The sequence below is a fragment of the Lethenteron reissneri genome, chromosome 61 (assembly GCF_015708825.2).
Source record: "Lethenteron reissneri isolate LAM-NWPU_2019-01 chromosome 61, ASM1570882v1, whole genome shotgun sequence".
NCBI lineage: Eukaryota > Metazoa > Chordata > Hyperoartia > Petromyzontiformes > Petromyzontidae > Lethenteron > Lethenteron reissneri.
In genome coordinates this window covers 1,970,195-1,989,361 of record NC_083839.1, presented here as the reverse complement: position 1 = coordinate 1,989,361, position 19,167 = coordinate 1,970,195, and the positions used below count along the sequence as shown (strand labels likewise).

General features: G+C 52.3%; 1 protein-coding gene across 1 annotated transcript; it reads left to right on the top strand.

Moving 5' to 3' along the window:
* The first annotated feature begins 6,008 nt into the window (after positions 1–6,008).
* Positions 6,009–18,918, top strand: LOC133358200 (solute carrier family 35 member B1-like). The gene is made up of 9 exons (XM_061576432.1): positions 6,009–6,472; positions 11,135–11,238; positions 11,509–11,639; positions 12,714–12,744; positions 14,865–15,039; positions 15,771–15,913; positions 16,640–16,746; positions 16,955–17,108; positions 18,296–18,918. The coding sequence occupies exons 1-9, from the start codon at positions 6,303–6,305 to the stop codon at positions 18,340–18,342; spliced, it is 1,062 nt and encodes a 353-aa protein (XP_061432416.1). The 5' UTR covers positions 6,009–6,302; the 3' UTR covers positions 18,343–18,918.
* The last annotated feature ends 249 nt before the right edge of the window (positions 18,919–19,167 follow it).

The following is a 19,167-nucleotide window of genomic DNA, read 5'->3' as shown; positions in this document are numbered from 1 at the left end:
TGTCTCTCACTGCTGTGATCTGAGTGTGTGTGTGTCTCTCACTGCTGTGATCTGAGTGTGTGTGTGTCTCTCACTGCTGTGATCTGAGTGTGTGTGTGTCTCTCACTGCTGTGATCTGGGTGTGTGTGTGTTTCTCTCTCTCTCACTCACTGCTGTGATCTGTGTGTGTCTCTCTCTCTCACTGTTGTGATCTGAGTGTGCGTGTGTCTCTCTCTCTCTGTGATCTGGGTGTCAATGTCACTGTAATCTGAGTGTGTGTGTGTCTCTCTCTCTCTGTGATCTGGGTGTCAATGTCACTGTAATCTGAGTGTGTGTGTGTCTCTCTCTCTCTGTGATCTGGGTGTCAATGTCACTGTAATCTGAGTGTGTGTGTGTGTCTCTCTCTGTGATCTGGGTGTCAATGTCACTGTAATCTGAGTGTGTGTGTGTCTCTCTCTCTCTCTGTGATCTGGGTGTCAATGTCACTGTAATCTGAGTTTGTGTGTGTCTCTCTCTCTCTGTGATCTGGGTGTCAATGTTCCTGTAATCTGAGTGTGTGTGTCTCTCTCTCTCTGTGATCTGGGTGTCAATGTCACTGTAATCTGAGTTTGTGTGTGTCTCTCTCTGCTGTGATCTGGGTGTCAATGTCACTGTAATCTGAGTGTGTGTGTGTCTCTCTCTCTCTGTGATCTGGGTGTCAATGTTCCTGTAATCTGAGTGTGTGTGTGTCTCTCTCTGCTGTGATCAGGGAGTCAATGTTCCTGTAATCTGAGTGTGTGTGTGTCTTTTACAAGGAATCATGTCTGCCTAGTCTCAACACTGAAAGCTGTCTCTGGTGTGGACCAATCAGTTTCAAAGACAATGCAGATATTATCAGAGTATGTTTTTGTTTGCATTCTGACCACAAGTATTGTGGTTAACGCAGACATGATACCTTGTAAAAGTTTTCAGTTTAGTGTTTTAACATCTTAACACAACTGTTTTGTTGCCATAAAAAAGGGGAAAACCTATTCTCATATTTTGTTACTGGCAAAGGGGAGGTCCGGTGTTCCAGATATGAGAATTAAAATGTAGATTTGCGTCTGTCTTGCGACAATCTCATGGCATGTGGGCACAGTGGTAATTCGCGTGCGTCACACCTCACAACAACAAGGGGCCTGGGTTTGATTCCTGACTTGGGTAACGTTCTGTGGTGTGGAGTTTGCATGCACTCCCCCCCCCCCCTGTTTTGCACGGATGTTCCCCGGGCTCTCTGGTTTCCTCGCATAGCTAAACAAAAACAACACCCTCCTCCCGAACATAAAGTGAATCTGATATTAGCCAAAAAACATCTCAAGTGCTGACAAAAAAAACAACCTCCAAATTACGTTAAACTTCTTTCGCGCCGTACGTAGCCGCCCATGCTAATCGGAGGTGCTAATCATAATAAAGGTTTTTGGGTTCGATCGCGTAAGTAGAAATGTGTCCTGACCCTGCACCACCTATGATCACTGTTTCATTGGTTTAATGGCTTTACTTTGGTGATTTAAAAAAGTGTATTGGTTTAGCCATGTTTGTTTGTTGTAGTACAGAGTTAGACTGGTGGCCTTAATCTAAGTTGTCTTGTGGTTGTTGTTGGTTGTTTGACTTGCATCCCACTGGGATTTTTGCACACAGCGTTGGTGTACGGTGTTTTTTTTTCTGCAATATTTTGCTGTATATTCATGGATTTTCTGTTTGCACTCAGTCACATATTCACTTTAAGATGTTTTTTTGTTCATGTTTTTGTTTTTTGTTTGTTGCGGTTGCACCCGATTCAAGAGCCGAATGGCTCACAGGGCTACACCTAATCAATGAACTTGAACCACCCGACACAGCCAATAAGGTTTTGTCACGCAAACTAAATGCGTCAATTCGTTACTACTTTAGCCCACCGGTGTGTCGGAGAGTAAATACACAACATTTACCATGTGAGTACGACGTTTCGCTGGTAATTACATCCAGCATCGGGCGCTGTAAAATGATTAAATGAATCCGACGACAGAATGAGTGATAAATTATGTTGTTAATATATTATGTTTTTTATGCAAAATGTGTCCAATCTGTGTCAAGGGACGGTCTCATTTGGGGTTTTCCGATCCACAAATCGTCTCTTTAGATCCAGAAATCACGTGACAGGAATAACTTTATTCTAAATATCACAGCTCCGTGTTCGAGCATGGATCAAGCATGGATCAACCTTTGTATCCTTAAACATCGCCGATTCCTATTCCAGGATCCCTTATATGGGCAAAGTCACACCCGATTATTCCATGTATGGGCCTAAAACGTCAACAAAATGTATCATTCATTCTGTCGCGGATTCATTGAATCAGTTTCAGTTTTTCAGTTTAATTTATTCGGTATAGCCCAGTGAGCCATGAGGCTCTTGACTCGGGTGCAACCGCAACAAACAAAAACATGAACACAGAACATCTTAAAGTGACGACGCACAACAGAGACATCCAGGAAAAGCCAGTAAACATCTTTCAGAAAAAGGCACCGCACATCAACGCTGCGTGCAAATAATCCCAATGGGATGCAAGTCTAACAATAACAACCATAAGACAATTGAGATAAAGTTCCGATTTAAAGCTTTCGTGACTGCAGGGATTCATCTTCTTGGTTCTTTCGGTAAAGTCACGTAGAATGGAAATAATAAAATAATAAAAGATATTATATTATTTTATTATGTTTTATTATTTTTATTTTATTATTTCCATTCTACGTGACTTTACCGAAAGAACCAAGAAGATGAATTGTATTAATTTTATTATGTTTTATTTTTATTAGTTTATTAATTTTATCATGTTTTCTTTTTGTAATTTAATTATGTTTTATTTTTATTGTTTTATTATTTCCCTTCTATGTGACTTCACCGAAAGAACCAAGAAGTTAGATAAAGTGATCAGGCCAACTGTTATGGCAGCGCCACTGCTCTCAGAAGATTTCCGAAATGACTTTGTCATCGCACGGCATGGCAGCACGGTTAGAATTGGCGAACATTTGTAAAGTATGACCTGAACTATTTTGTTGTTGTTGTTGTGAACAGATGGCTAATTGTCATTTATATGTGCAGAATTTAACTTTGTATGTTGCCCATCCTTATGAAAACGAATGTACGCCGAATACTGTGCTATTTTGAAAAGCTGACTGCTCTACCATTACTGTAATAATATCAGTTTATAGATTTCGAAAGTCTTACGTTGATGGTTAGCAATTCCCTGTGTGACTGATCATTATGAGTACGCATTAACACTGGACTCTGGCGTGTCTGTATGTGAACATTTAATACCGCATTGTTTAAAAAAACGCATTAAATACTCTAATCAAGTTGGCTTCATACTTAAAACAAGAACGCGTGTGTGAGTTGTCTTGGCCGTGGCTAGAATGTGTGTCCCTCCACGTAAAAAAAAATAAGAGATGTATTCTGTACTATTTGGATATTTCGGCAAAGTCACGTCGGTAGAATCAAAAAATATATCACGACGTTTCGATCACAACACAAGCGGTCGTCCTCAGGTGGAAACAAAAATAATCCAGCAGTGGAACTCCTGAACCAACGCGCTTTTGTTGCGATCGAAACGTCGTGATATAGTATTTATTTTATTACCTACGTGACTTTACCGAAAGAACCAAAGAGTATGGATTCCTGCAGTCACGAAAGCTTCAAATCAAGATTGTATCATGTACCGTGTTTGAAAGTGTTTTCTACACATCCCATTAGCCGCACTGCCTCCTGCATATTTGCGGGAGCGTTTGTTTAATACGTAAAATAATCCTCCTGCTTCAAATTCGTCATTCATTGTCTTGTCGGCAATGTCAGCTTTGAATATTGTGAGTGCTCTCCATGAGTTCATTTCCCCTGGCTCTGAACGGGTAAGCTGCATTATCATCATAGTCATCACCATCATGCAACACCATCACCTCTATCACCACCACACACTCATCACCACCAATTATTCACCACCACCACCACGATCATGATTTTCCAACACCGTCATTATATCACCAACACCGTCATGCCACGATCATTAATTACATCATTATCACTTCACCATCAACAACCATTATGCATTGATATTATTTAGATTATACTGGTAGGAACCTCCTGGTTATACCAGCCCACAGGGGATTATTGTGTCCGTCGTGCAGGGACGGACACAATAGGGAGGGGCTGGGTGGGGAGGGGAGGGTGGGGAGGGGCTGGGAGGGGGGTGGGGCTGGGTAGGGAGGGTGGGGAGGGGCTGGGTGGGGAGGGTGGGGAGGGGCTGGGTGGGGGGTGGGGCTGGGTGGGGAGGGAGGGGCTGGTCACCCCGTGGTGCCCTTATAAAACTCAACGTTTAACCTACTCACGCCGGCTTGTGCCCGCCCTCACAGTCAGGCATACTTGCGGAATACACCACGCCGCCGTTGACCCTGGCCATTGACCGAGCAACCCGACGTTCCTACCAGCTCCCTCCGCAGGACAATGTGTTTTTGGTGCTACACATGTCCAAACCACGGGCCACTTTGCTAAGTTGGTGGCCAGGTCGATTCTGAAAAGTAAGTTAAGACCTCAGTGGGCTTCGCCTGGTAGGATGGGGATGGTTTAGCGTTGTTTTTGTTTGCGTTTGGGCGATTTGTTTACCTTTCTTACCAAGTTGGCACAGTAGGGGGGGGCACAGGCGGTGCATCGGCCGGTCATCTCAGTCAGTCGACCCGTGGCACCTGCTGGGTCTGTCCCGTGACCTCCTTCCTGCCGGCGGGCGTTCGACACTTTCACGTGTCCATTAAAGTGCACCTAGCCTGGCACGGGCGCCTTTGTGGCGACACTGCCACTTTAGTGGCGAATGGCGGCAGTTGTTGTTGGTGTTGTTTAGCTTTATTGTACTGACGGCTCCTATCATTGTTTTTGCATCGTTTGTTGTTGCGACGTTCTTACCCCTGTCGGACATCTGTGAAGAAAAGAGCTTTATAGATTAATCGGATTTCTACTCCAGAAGTATGAATAGAGATTCCGATTGTGACCATCAATCACCATCACCACCGTCAACCACTACCACCATCATCACCACCATCAACCACCATCACCACCATAAACCACCATCATCACCATCACCACCATCACCATCATCACCACCATCAACCACCATAAACTACCACCATCATCACCATCACCACCATCATCACAACCATCAACCACCATAAACTACCACCATCATCACCATCACCACCATCACCACCATCATCACCATCACCATCATCACCATCACCACCATCAACCACCATCACCACCATCAACCACCATCACCACCATCAACCACCATCACCACCATCACCACCATCAACCACCATCATCACCACCATCATCACCACCATCAACCACCATCACCACCATAAACCACCATCATCACCACCATCAACCACCATAAACTACCACCATCACCACCATCATCACCATAACCACCATCATCACCATCACCACCATCATCACCATCACCACCATAACCACAATCACCATCATCACCACCATCATCACCATCACCACCATCATCAACCACCATCATCAACCACCATCACCACCATCAACCACCATCACCACCATCAACCACCATCACCACCATCACCACCATCATCAACCACCATCATCAACCACCATCACCACCATCAACCACCATCACCACCATCAACCACCATCATCATCATCATCAACCACCATCACCACCATCGACCACCATCACCACCATCAACCACCATCAACCACCATCAACCACCATCATCATCATCAACCACCATCATCAACCACCATCACCATCATCAACCACCACCATCAACCACCATCATCATCATCAACCACCATCATCAACCACCATCACCATCATCAACCACCATGAATCACCACCATCACCACCATCATCATCGTCACTCACCCATCACTGACAGTTGCCAGGGGCAACGCCTCGTGACGTCGCGCCGCTCTCGTCCAATCGCGTGGCTCCACGCTGCCCCCACCACTCGGCCCCCCCTAGAAGCCCGGCCGAGGCCTCCACTCGACACAGCCCAACTCACGCCGCCGCCTTCAAAGCTCGCCAGCCTCCTCCTCCTCCCTCCTCATCGACCTCCTCATCACCCTCACGCGTCTCTCGCGTCTCCTCTCGTCCGTCACAAGGCAACGCACGACCCCCCCCCCCAAGCTCACGCCCTCGCTTTGACGGCCACTGTTGACCGCTGCGGCCTGTAGTTTTACCGGTCTCGGATAGAATCCTCAGCCGGGGTTACCCCACCCTCGGCCCGCCTTCGCGCTCCGCCGCGGCCGGGGCCGCATGAGCGCTTCGGGGTCTCCGCACGTGGCGTTCGAGGTTCCCGTGGAGGTGGCGGCCGCTGCGGCCACGTCGGCGGCGGGGATGCTGCGTAACGAGAGGCTGCGGCTCGGGGTGTGCTTCGTGGGAGTGTTCGTCTGCTACTTCTACTACGGCATCCTGCAGGAGAGCATGTGAGTGGGTGGGCACGGTGGGTGCGTGGGGAGATGTGGGGAGATGTGTGTGTACGTGGGGAGATGTGTGTGTACGTGGGGAGATGTGGGGGTACGTGGGGAGATGTGTGTGTACGTGGGGAGATGTGTGTGTACGTGGGGAGATGTGGGGGTGCGTGGGGAGATGTGTGTGTACGTGGGGAGATGTGTGTGTACGTGGGGAGATGTGAGTGGGTGGGCACGGTGGGGTGCGTAGGGAGATGTGGGGGTACGTAGGGAGATGTGGGTGGGCACGGTGGGGTGCGTGGGGAGATGTGTGTGTGTACGTGGGGAGAAGTGAGGGGCACGAGGGGAGATGTGAGTGGGTGGGCACGGTGGGGAGATGTGGGGGTACGTGGGGAGATGGGGGGTACGTGGGGAGAAGTGTGTGTACGTGGTGAGATGTGAGTGGGTGGGCACGGTGGGGTGCGTAGGGAGATGTGGGTACGTGGGAAGATGTGTGTGTGTACGTGGGGAGAAGTGTGTGTGTACGTTGGGGAGATGTGGGTACGTGGGGAGATGTGTGTGTGTACATGGGGAGATGTGTGTGTACGTGGGGAGATGTGGGGGTACGTGGGGAGATGGGGGGGGGGCACGGTGGGGTGCGTAGGGAGATGTGGGTACGTGGGAAGATGTGTGTGTGTGTACGTGGGGAGATGTGTGTGTGTGTGTACGTGGGGAGATGTGTGTGTGTGTGTACGTGGGGAGATGTGTGTGTGTGTGTGTGTGTACGTGGGGAGATGTGTGTGTGGGTACGTGGGGAGATGTGTACGTGGGGAGATGTGTGTGGGGTACGTGGGGAGATGCATGGGGAGACGAGGGGGTAAATAGCAGCCACAGTAGCTAGGAGATGTTTACTACCTCGCCAGGTCTACAGGAGGTCGTTGGTTCGAACCCGACCCGGTCACCTGCTGCTGTATATTTGGAGTTTGCGTGTCTCTCTCTCTCCGTGGTCGCGTGGATTTTCCTCCCTGGTCCTCAAGGTTTTTCCCCTCCACATTTAAAATCAACATCACGCGTTTCGAGTATTTGGCTGCTATGAATGTGATCGTTTTAGTTTACATGAGTAGACATTGGGGTGGGGGGGGGGTGCATGGCGAGATGAGAGTGTACATGGGTTTAGGGGTGGTACGTGGAGGATAAATGGTGAATGAATGGGGTGAAAGAGGGGGACGGGTAAACCAAGGATCGGCTCTGATGCCACTCGCCACTGATGTTAGCCGTGGCCAGGGGAATCGGCATCCGGCAGAGGTCGCAAACGGGTTTTGATTCTATTTCAATTTAAAGCTTTCGTGACTGCAGGGATTCATCTTCTTGGTTCTTTCGGTAAAGTCACGTAGAAGGGAAGTAATAATAATATTTTATTTTATTATATTATTTTATTATGTTTTATTTTTATTGTTTTATTACTTCCCTTCTACGTGACTTTACCGAAAGAACCAAGAAGAGGGTTTTGATTCCTTACCCGTACCCGTACCCGGCCGCACCAGGGTCGCAAACGGCTACCCGTACCCGGCCGGGTACGGGTAGCCGGGTATCGGGTAGGGTACGGGTATCGGGTACCCGGTTGCGACCTCTGGCATCCGGTCACCGGGTTCAGAGAGTGCAGTGCTAACCAACGTGCCGTTACTCTCTCTCTATGGGGGTATAATGGGGACGCAAGGGGGTATGTGGGAGGGGGGGGGCACGCATGAAGGATAATGTGGTGAACCGGTGGATACACATGGGAAACGAGAGAATGGTGGATACGGAAACGCGGCAGACAGCGGGATGTATGGGAGACACGGTGGGGGGTGGTGGTGGGAGGGGGGGACAACTGGAGGACACGTGGACAATAAGAGACGTGGGCGATAATGACACGGGGAAATGTGAGACGTGGTGGTGCTTTGTAGTAGGGCTGAACGATTAATCGATTTCAAATCGAAATCGTAATTTGAAACAATGCAATTTTTTGCGATTTGAAAAGTCCTATTACTTTCTTATTGGAATTGTTTTATTTGTTATTATTATAACTTTATTTAACTTAACTATTGTTCTATGTTTCATTGTTCTATTGCATTTTTTAAAATAAATACATGTTGGAAGCAATTCATATCTTTTAAGTGCTCATCCTTGCATTAGAATACATAGCTCAGTTAATATTTTGATGGTATCATGTGGTAATGCTCCATCACATGTTTTAAATCTATTACACAGTGAATATTGAACTGAAGCTTGACTTTAAAAAAATGTAATTGCAAATCAAATCGCAATGAGATATTTTCAATCTTGATTCGAAGCTTTAGTGACTGCAGGAATCCATACTCTTTGATATTTTCCCCAAATCGTTCAGCCCTATTTTCTTGGAGCGTCCTTCTTGCTACTTGGAACTGCTGAACCGCTTTAGGACGGCGCGAGACGAGGCGACGGAGACATCGGAGAGAATTTCACCGGGGCCGTCCCAATCCAGACAAATATGTTATGACATCTTAATTTGACCACATTTGTGTTTGGTTTGTTGTCCTTAGCCCGCACCTCCGATTCGCACGGTCGGCTACGTACGGTGCGAACGAAGGTGAACAAACATTTCCACATCATATACTTTGCATCGATTTTACCTTGTAAATCGTAAATGCATTGGCCTCACGAAAGTTTTGGCAGCTTAGTCCTGCGTATCCAGTTGGCAGTGTGGGCAATGGCTTAGTTCCAAGTACAGTAGTTCTGACGTGGCATGGTTTACCTCGTGCTGTTGTGTATTTGACAGTGGTTAGACGCACTGAACCCGGGCCACCGGGGTTCGATTCCCAGCCAAGGCCAACACCGTTTGGAGAGTGGTATCTGAACCGGTCCTGGTACCCAACAACCTTTGCTTCCCCAATCCAGCTCCGTCCCTCCGCCTTGCCTTCTACCATCCCACAAGGCCAGCCTGGTGAAGTATGGTCAAACAACAGCCGTGACCGATATGGCGTGTGGGAGACCTTCATGCAGTCGTAGACTCAACCGAGATGTGAATGTCACCTTGGTTATGAATGAATGAATAACTATTTAGCTTTTTAAATTTTTTTTTTATTTTACCAGGTAAGGCCCACTGAGCTATATCGCTCTTTTTCAGAAGCGACCTGGCCACAAATGGTAGCGCAAAGAAGTGGCTTATCATGTGGACATTTATAGCAGCCAAAGAAACTAAACGCACGTTGATTGTAAATGTGGAGGGAAAAACCGGAGGACCCGGAGAAAAATTCAACACGAGACCACGGGGAGAGAGTGAGACACGCAAACTCCAAATATACAGCAGGCATCAGGGTCGCTATTGAACCCATGACTTATTTCATACCAGGCGAGGTAGTTAACATCTAGCCACCGCGATGATGATGAGAGAGAGAGAGAGACACGCAAACTCCAAATATACAGCAGCAGGCGTCAGGGTCGGGATCGAACCCAAGACCTCCTGCATACCAGGCGAGGTAGTGAACATCTCGACGCTGCGGCAATCTAATAAGTTGGTTGCCTCATCCACATTGGTGGTGCCCAGCTAGTGGTGTCAATTCCACGGTTATATGGTGGGCGACGGTGTATCCTTAGTTAACTCTGAAGCAAGCACACGACGGTAATTGCCACGTTTCGGTGGTGAGAATGATTGTTCTTCAGCGGACCAGCGTGAGCGGAAGCAATCGTAACGGGCGCGGTTATTTTGTACTCTACACGTGAGAATTTTTCTTGGGCTTAATGATAGATTAGCACAGTTGGACAGACGTTCAACACACGTACATACACCGCACTTCCGATTAGCACGGTTGGCTACGTACAGTGTGAAAGAAGTTCAACATACGTACGTACGGATCGTTTACGAGGCCTAATCTAATTATCAATGATGAATCGGCAAGCACTGATGTTGTCTGTCGTGGTGACTAAGTGGTACCGCTTTATCGACCTCGGACGGAAGGATTGATGTTTGAGGGTGACGCAGGGGAAGGATGTACTGTGTATGTAATGTTGGGAGCCGATGATGTTATGTTGTCTCTGAGTGTGACACGTTTTATTTGGGTTTTGCGTGTTGTTTGTCTGTGTGTGTCATGCCTTTCTGTTTCCCCAAAATGTACTCTGCCTTAAATGAGTACCTGGTGAGGTGTGTAAAAATGGGCTACGGGGAGACAAAGGCGGCCGGGCATGGCGCTGGCCACCCACCCCCTCGTGTTCTGTGCTGGCCTTCATAGGTGCTCGCTAACAAAAGTCTGTACATGGGGTATATCTATCACGTGTATGTTGCCTGGGTTCGTCGTGTTGCATGTGTGTTGTGTTGATGCGCATCTCGTGTGTGACGGTCTATGTGCGGCGTGTTCCGTGTACGTCTGGCGTGTCTGTCTGTACATGCGACACGTATGGGCGCGCGTTTAAGTGCTTCCACGTGCGCACACGCACGTCATACCTGAAAGTGCGGCTTGCCCGTTTACACGCGCGTGTCGTATCGTCACGCTTGTGTGGTTGAGTGTGCTAACAGCGCTTGGGGGGATCTTTGTGCGGTATGACGTGCGCACACGCACGTCATACCTGAAAGTGCGGCTTGCCCGTTTACACGCGCGTGTCGTATCGTCACGCTTGTGTGGTTGAGTGTGCTAACAGCGCTTGGGGGGATCTTTGTGCGCGTGTGTTTGTGCGAGCGAGCAGCACGCGAGGACAGTACGGCTCGGGAGATGTGGAGGAGCGCTTCCGGTTCGCCATGTCGCTCGTCTTCGTGCAGTGCGTGATCAGCGCGCTCTTCGCCAAGCTCGGTACGGCGAGCACCGACCGCCCTGAGCAACGGCAGTGAAGCCAATTGCCTCCCTGAACACCAGTCGCTCGCAGCCGGTGCGGTGGCTATGCGCGTGAACACGGAGGCATTGAGGTTTTGGTGGATCGCCGCACCAAATGTTGTGAAACTCCCTATTCCCGCGGGTGTCGAGGAGGTAATCCGCGGTGTTCCTGTGCTCTGTCCTCCGTCACCGTGATCATTGTTGCGATTATCGTCGTCGTCATCTGGCTGGTGCGGTGCGTGCGCGCAGTGATGAAGTACGTGACGAAGCCGGCGCCCGACCGCACGGCGGGCTGGCTGTCCGCGGCCTGCGCCGTCTCCTACCTCGGCGCCATGGTCTCCAGCAACTCGGCGCTGCAGTACGTCAACTACCCCACGCAGGTGCGTGCCGTCACACCCCCACGTCACACCCCACGTCGACCACGCGTCACACCCCCCACGTCACACCCCCACGTCACACCCCCACGTCACACCCCACGTCGACCACGTGTCACACCCCCCACGTCACACCCCCACGTCACACCCCACGTCGACCACGTGTCACACCCCCCACGTCACACCCCCCATGTCGCACCCCCCTCGTCGCACCCCCCTCGTCGCACCCCGCGTCACACCCCCGCGTCACACCCCCGCGTCGAACCCCCGCGTCGCACCCCCGCGTCGCACCCCCGCGTCGCACCCCCGCGTCGCACCCCCGCGTCGCACCCCCGCGTCGCACCCCCGCGTCGCACCCCCGCGTCGCACCCCCGCGTCGCACCCCGCGTCGCACCCCCGCGTCGCACCCCCCGCGTCGCACCCCCGCGTCGCACCCCCCGCGTCGCACCCCCCGCGTCGCACCCCCGCGTCGCACCCCGCGTCGCACCCCCGCGTCGCACCCCCGCGTCGCACCCCCGCGTCGCACCCCCGCGTCGCACCCCCGCGTCGCACCCCCGCGTCGCACCCCCGCGTCGCACCCCCGCGTCGCACCCCCGCGTCGCACCCCCGCGTCGCACCCCCGCGTCGTACCCAACCCCGCGTCGTACCCAACCCCGCTGCACTGCGATGTTGCCCTGAAGTGGGAGTACAGCAAGTGGGTCCGCGAATAGTTCTCTCAAGAGCTCTTTGGTTTCTGCCTTTTTTTTATTTACAAAAGGAAATTCGCCAAACTTCCCAAATGCAGCAACGTTCATGAAAACGATTGAGAGACTCGGCGAGTCTTTCTAGGGTAAATAAATGTTCTAGATTTGAAGCTTTCGTGACTGCAAGGATTCATACTGTTAGGTTTTTTTTCGGTAGTCATGTAGGTAAAAAATAACAATATTATTTATTATTTTACTTCTATTATTTATTATTTTACTTTTATTATTTATTTTTTACCTACGTGACTTTACCGAAAAAACCTAAGAGTACAAACAAATGTTGTTGTTGTTATTATTATTATTGCACGTGGTTTGTAACTTGCCTTCACCGTTTCAGGTGCTGGGCAAGTCCTGCAAGCCTATCCCAGGTGAGACACGGCGCTGTCAAACGTATCTATGTTGAACTTCTTTCGCACCGTACGTAGCCAACCGTGCTCATCGACACGTTTTACATTACACGTTGGCAGTGACTTTAATGCCGGTGTTCATGCCGGAGCTGTCGAAAGTTGCACGACTTAATTATGGCCTGCAACTGCTTTGTCTGCATCCGTAGAGAGAGAGTAGTTGCTCAACCAGGGCATGTTTCTTGACATATGGCCACCCACTTCCCTCCCACCCACGTGACGTGGCATGGCAGAGCGTGCATGTTGCACGTCGAGGTGTAGTGTAGCGGGCGGCATGGTCCGCCGTTCCTCGTGAATGACGGACCCTCTGGAGGTGCAAGCATTTGGATCGGGGGGGGGGGATCGTTTACAATCCAAGACGACCACATTGGCTGTTACAGGGCGTGCAAGGACGATGACGCGTCACATAGTAGGTTTTTACCCTATTAAACTGGTACAAAACTTACACCTTTATACATGCATCATGTTTGCAATAACCGCAACACAAGCAGTCAAAATGCAAACAAAAAGAAACAACTCTGATAATGGTAATGATATGCACTGTCCTTGAAGTTGATTGGTCCACACCCGAGACAGCTTTCCTGAGAGCCTAGTCTCCATTGGTGTTGGACCAGATGACGCCAAAAGGCCTTGTATAAAGGTGTCAGTTTTGTACCAGTTTAAAGGGTAAAACCTACTACTATATTTTGCCACTGGTAAAGGTCTCGTAGTGATGACGCGTCCATTAACCGTTTTTAAAATAGATTGCGCTCGTGTCTGCGCGCAGCGAACATTGCACGAAGGCGATGAGCCTGGCTTTTAAGTGCCGGCTTCAAGTGTTGCTTGCAGCTGCTGGCACCGTCAGATGCCGGGAGAGCTCTAGGGATGTGACCTCTTAATTTCAAGCGCTCTCGATGAAATGTCCGGGTGGTTCAGCGGTTAATACGCGCGTTTGCGCACCGATGTATATGGAACGTGTTGCCCGCCGCGCTCATCGTGGGTCTGCGAGTTCAAATCCTGGCTGTGGCTTGGCACGTCCATCCCCTCGGGGTGGATAACAATGCCGAGCTCCGTGATGGAGAGAGAAAGAAAACTGAGGTGATGCGATCCGGATTCGATTGGTTTTCACTTGCTTGTGACTTTAGCAATGTATCTAGTTTAGATTTAAAGCTTTCGTGACTGCAGGGATTCATATTCTGGGTTCTTTCGGTAAAATCACGTAGAAGGGAAATAACATTTTGTTTAATTTTTATTATTTTGTTATTTCCCTTCTACGTGACTTTATCGAAAGAACCAAGAATATAATATATCTAGTGTCCGGAGACTTTGGCCCCAGTGGCAGTGGCGATGGCTACGCACGTGTCCTGTAATCCAGCACTGGGGCGCGCCAAGTGAGGTCTGGGTGGGGGAGGGAGGCAGGCAGTTTTACAGGTAGGAACAACAGTTCCACACTGCCTACCAGGGATTCTGTCTGTCGTGCATAGCCACGCCCTCGATTTGTATTTCATAGAGCGCTTCGGGCGGGCTCGGCACCACGTGACGCGCCGCCCCACGCAGCTTGCGCCGCGTGACACGGATCGCACGAATGCGCCGTCCAACCAAGTTCCTACCGGCCCACTCCGAAGGAACGTGTTGTGGATGCAGTTTCTAGAAATCCTCTCCGCCTCTGTCCACCCAGCGGTATAAACGGGGACGCCGCAGGAGATCGGCGGGTAGCGTGTGGTGTTGCTTCAAGACGTCCCGCCCAGCGTGGAAGAGAAGGCCAAAGGCCGTCTGGAGAGGGCACTCGAGCTCTGTCGAGTGGAGGCGCTTGCAGCAGCAGCAGTGGAGCGAGCAAGAAATTGCAGGGCTGCACCTTTGCCCGCCTCGATTGAAGTGTCATTTCGATTAATTCCAAAAGAGGACCAGGGAAAGGGAAGCTCTTACGCACGCACTGCCCCCCCTTAGACCGCGTCATGCCACACACGACACACGGATGCGTAACCGTCGGACCACAACGAACCACGTTCAGGGAGGCGCCACGCAGCACACCCAAGTTGCTCACCCTGCCGCCCCCCCCCCCCTCCCCGCCCTGCCACCCCCCCCCCCTCCTCCTCGCCCTGCAGTGATGATCCTGGGGGTGCTGCTGGCGCGCAAGCGGTACCCGCTCATCAAGTACCTGTGCGTGCTGCTCATCGTCGTCGGCGTCGCCATGTTCCTCTACAAGGGGAAGGGCGGCGCCAAGGGTGGCGGCGGGGGCGGCCCTGAGCAGGGCTACCTGGGCTACGGCGAAATTCTGCTGGTGAGGACTGCACAGCACGAAGACCCCCCCCCCCCCTCCCTCCCCGCTGGGGCGATCCCCCCCCAGCATTGGTGTCGTCGTTGTCGCCGTGGTCATTCACGGTTTATTATTCACTAATACTGGTAGGAACCTCCTGGTTACACCGGCCCACAGGGGATTATTGTGGCCGTCCATCCGTCGTGCATCCAAAAATGGGAGGGGTGGGGCTGGGTGGAGAGGGGAGGGGCTTGGTGTGAGGGGCTTGGTGTGGAGGGGCTTGGTGTGGAGGGGCTTGGTGGAGGGGCTTGGTGTGGAGGGGCTGGGTGGGGAGGGGTGGGGAGGGGCTGGGTGGGGAGGGGAGGGGCTTGGTGATTGGGCTGGGTGGAGAGGGGAGGGGCTGTTGAGTGGGGAGGGGCTGGGTGGGGCGAGGGGCTGGGGTGGGGGGTGGGAGGGGTGGGGAGGGGCTGGTCACCCCGTGGTGCCCTTATAAAACTCAACGTTTAACCTACTCACGCCGGCTTGTGCTCGCCCTCACAGTCAGCCATATTTGCGGAATACACCACGCCGCCGTTGACCCTACAGGCCATTGACCGAGCAACCACGTTCCTACCAGCTCCCTCCGCAGGACAATGTGTTTTAACGATGCGCGCGGTTTGTACAACCTCGGCCTGTAAGCCGAGGGAGAGGCTTGTTGCTGCACCTCGCCCCTGGTGCCTCACTGCTTGCGTCTCGGTGGGCGGCGGGGGTCCAGTTTGGTGTCCCTGACGCTGGACGGGCTGACGGGCGTCACCCAGGACAAGATGAAGTCTCGCCACCAGACGGGGTCGCACCACATGATGCTCAACGTGAACCTGTGGTCGTCGCTGCTTGCTGGGAGTGGGTACGTGCCCGTGTGTGTGTGTGTGGCGTGGTAGTCCAGTGGCTACGTGCATTGTGCTGCGTACCCGGCGACCCGAGGTCAACATCGGCGACGATTATCCGAACCGGTCCCGAGCCGCCTACTCTAGGTTGAGCGTGTACGTTGAACTTCTTTCGCACCGTACGTAGCCAACCGTGCGAGTCGGAGGTGCGAATACCTGGTGCGGTGGCTAAACGTCAGCACTGGGAAGACAAAGGTGGCCGGGAGTGGGGTGCTCGCCCATCCACTCCATCTCGTGGCGGCCTTCATTAGATGCTTCCCTCGCTGCATTGGTCCCACAGCCTGTTTAAGGCGATACGGGAGATCTTTGTGCGCACGGGAGTCCTGGAATGGTCCGGTGTAAGACTCGCAGCAGGGCGACCCGTGTCCTCGTGTGTTGTGTCGACGTCCTCCTCCGCGTTGTTACGCGAAAAGCCACGGCCACGTTCTGCTCGTCACCAGGTCGCGCCGTTGAGGGGTCGAGGGGTCACGGTGTGACGAGGTCGCGGCCTTACCAGGGTCGCGGCGTCACGAGGTCGCGTCCTTGAGGTTACGAGGGGTCACGGTGTGACGAGGTCGCGGCCTTACCAGAGTCGCGGCGTAACGAGATCGCGTCACGAGGTATCGTCGTCGAGTGGTTTCATCCTTAGGAGGTCGCGTCATTAAGAGGCCGCGCGCGGCGCGTTGCGTTGTCCCCGTTGTCCCCGTTGTCGTGCTCGCAGGCGTGCTGGCGACGGGGGAGATCTTCGAGTTTGTGAGCTTCACTGAGCGATACCCGGCCATCCTCTACAAAATCCTGCTCTTCAGCATCACCAGCGCCCTCGGACAGGCACGTCCAACAGACTCGCTTGCAAAGACACACGCACGCACACAGACACGCGCACAAACTACCGCTTGCTCGCGCCACTTGCTGGCGCGAGGGCCCTCACTAATGGGAGCTCAAGATAACCCCTCCGGAGAGGGTATTTGGCCGGTTCTTCCAGACTAACCCGACGACAACTGCCGGGTGGTTGTTGTTGTTGTCGTCTCCGCCGTAGAATTTCATCTTCATGACGGTGGTGTCGTTCGGGCCGCTCACGTGCTCCATCATCACGACGACGCGAAAGTTCTTCACCATCCTCGCCTCCGTGCTGCTCTTCTCCAACCCCATGTCCAGCTTCCAGTGGGCGGGAACCGTCCTCGTATTCATGGGTGCGTGGGGCGCACGGGGACACGCGGGTGGGGGAGTGGTGTGGCGTGGAGACAGGGCGACGCAACATCGACAGGAACACGGAGGGGTTGGTTTGAAGCTTTCGTGACTGCAAGGATTCATATTCTTATGTTTCTTCGGTAAAGTCACGTAGGTAAAAAAATTAAAAATTTATTAAAGTAAAATAAAAATAAAATAATCACGACGTTTCGGAGGCAACACAAGCTTCCGTCTTCAGGTGGAACCGTCACAACACGACTGCTGCATCAAGTAAGAGAAATTCCAAGAAAACAGTCCTTGTATAATACTGGGTGAGGGTGGGAGGAGCCATTGTGAGGTTCGGTGCGGCTGAAGCACGCTGCAAGGAATGAGCCTCTGTTGTGTAGACTGGTTGAAATGGGAGGTTCCAAGAGTTGTTAAGGTGCGGCTGATGTAAAGGTGCGGTTGCTGTAAATGGGACTGAGCCTTTGTTATGTCGAGGTGGTGCGGCTGAAACCTCTGTTAGGAATGATGGGTTGGTGGGGACACACGAGGAATGGTGACATGAGGGAGGGAGGGTTTGATGGGGACACGAGAGAGAGGGGCGGATACTGAGGGACAGACGAGAGAACCCCGGGACTTGGGGCTAACGAACGCAGGGACGTTAAATGGCGTCTGCGACAAAGGGCTTCGTAGCGCATCGGATTCCTCCAGTTTAAATAAAGATTATGAAAGGTATGGTGAGAAAAGGGGGGGGGGGTATGGTGACATGGGAGACACCAGGACAAGGTGGTGGGGGGGGGGAGACAAGAGACAGGGCATGAAACGCAGGGATGAGAGGCATGGAACAACAACGGCACGCTGCGCAAGCAAGCGACGCTGGCTCTGACGTACCAGCGGAAGAAACGAGTGAGGACCCGCGTGGGGAGCGGTAGTGCAGCGCTTGGCGCTACAAACCTGGCGACTCGAGTTCGATTACCGCTCACGGCTAACACCCGTGGTGAATACCTGGGTTGACACGGCCTCAAATGAGTACTTGGTTTTGTGTGTAAACGTCGCCACCGGGGAGACAAAGACGGCCGGGCGTGGTGTCGGCCACCCACCCCCTCGCGTGCCGTGCCGGCCTTCGCAGCCGCTCGCGAACAGCACTTGCCCCAACAGTCTGTTCAGGCTATACAGGCGGGGGATGGATCTTTGTGTGTTTCCGCAGGCCTCGGCATGGACTCGTTATACGGAAAGGTCCCCAAGAAAGTTTGAGGCCACCGACAGCGCAAGCCATCGAGCACGGCTCTCTGCTGGGACCAAGTCTCACCCCTGCTCCTGCTGATCTGCACGCCCCCCCCCTCAACCCCTCAACCTGCGCCTCTTATCTCTCCTTTGCACTCCTCCGTCAACTGCGCCCCGCTCTCTAATTACATGCCTTGTTTTATCCCAGCAAAGCCTCGGCACTCATATTTTATTTATTTTTTTGCGTACGAGAAGGGACCCTCTTGCCATACTGGGATGTTTGGACAATTCCGTTTGGCTTCGTGCGGTCAGAACGAAACCGGTGGACAACCCCGGAGAAAACCTCGCACCCGTCCCAAGAGGGGTGGGTCAAGGGTGACACTTGGCGTCACGTGCAGATAAAACTGAAGGATCCGTTGGTGCCATCTCGTGGTCGCTGCCTCGCAGCCCGAGTCTACACCACGTGGTATCCCCAGGCAGTTTCCCATCCACACACTCGCCAGGCTCAAGTCTGCTTAGCTTCTAAGTTGCCCTCCTTGACACTTAGTGCCTATACCGGTCGACCGCTTACTCCTCTGCTGGCTCGTCTCCACTGACCACCGTCAATGCCGCTCTCCTCCCGATCCCCGCTCCATCCACCTTACCCTTCCACCCGTTACTTACCCCCACACAACAACCCTTCAAAGTTTCTCTTTCCCAACCAGTTTATTTCACTATTTATTTGTTTCCCTATTTCACATCAACCCTGTCGTCCTCGCTGGGCGTTCCTGCGCGAGGTGGAAACGGCGACTTGGTGAAGCCGGTGGGGGACGTTGGCGCCCCCCTCTCTCCCCGGCGTCCCTCCGACCAAGCGGC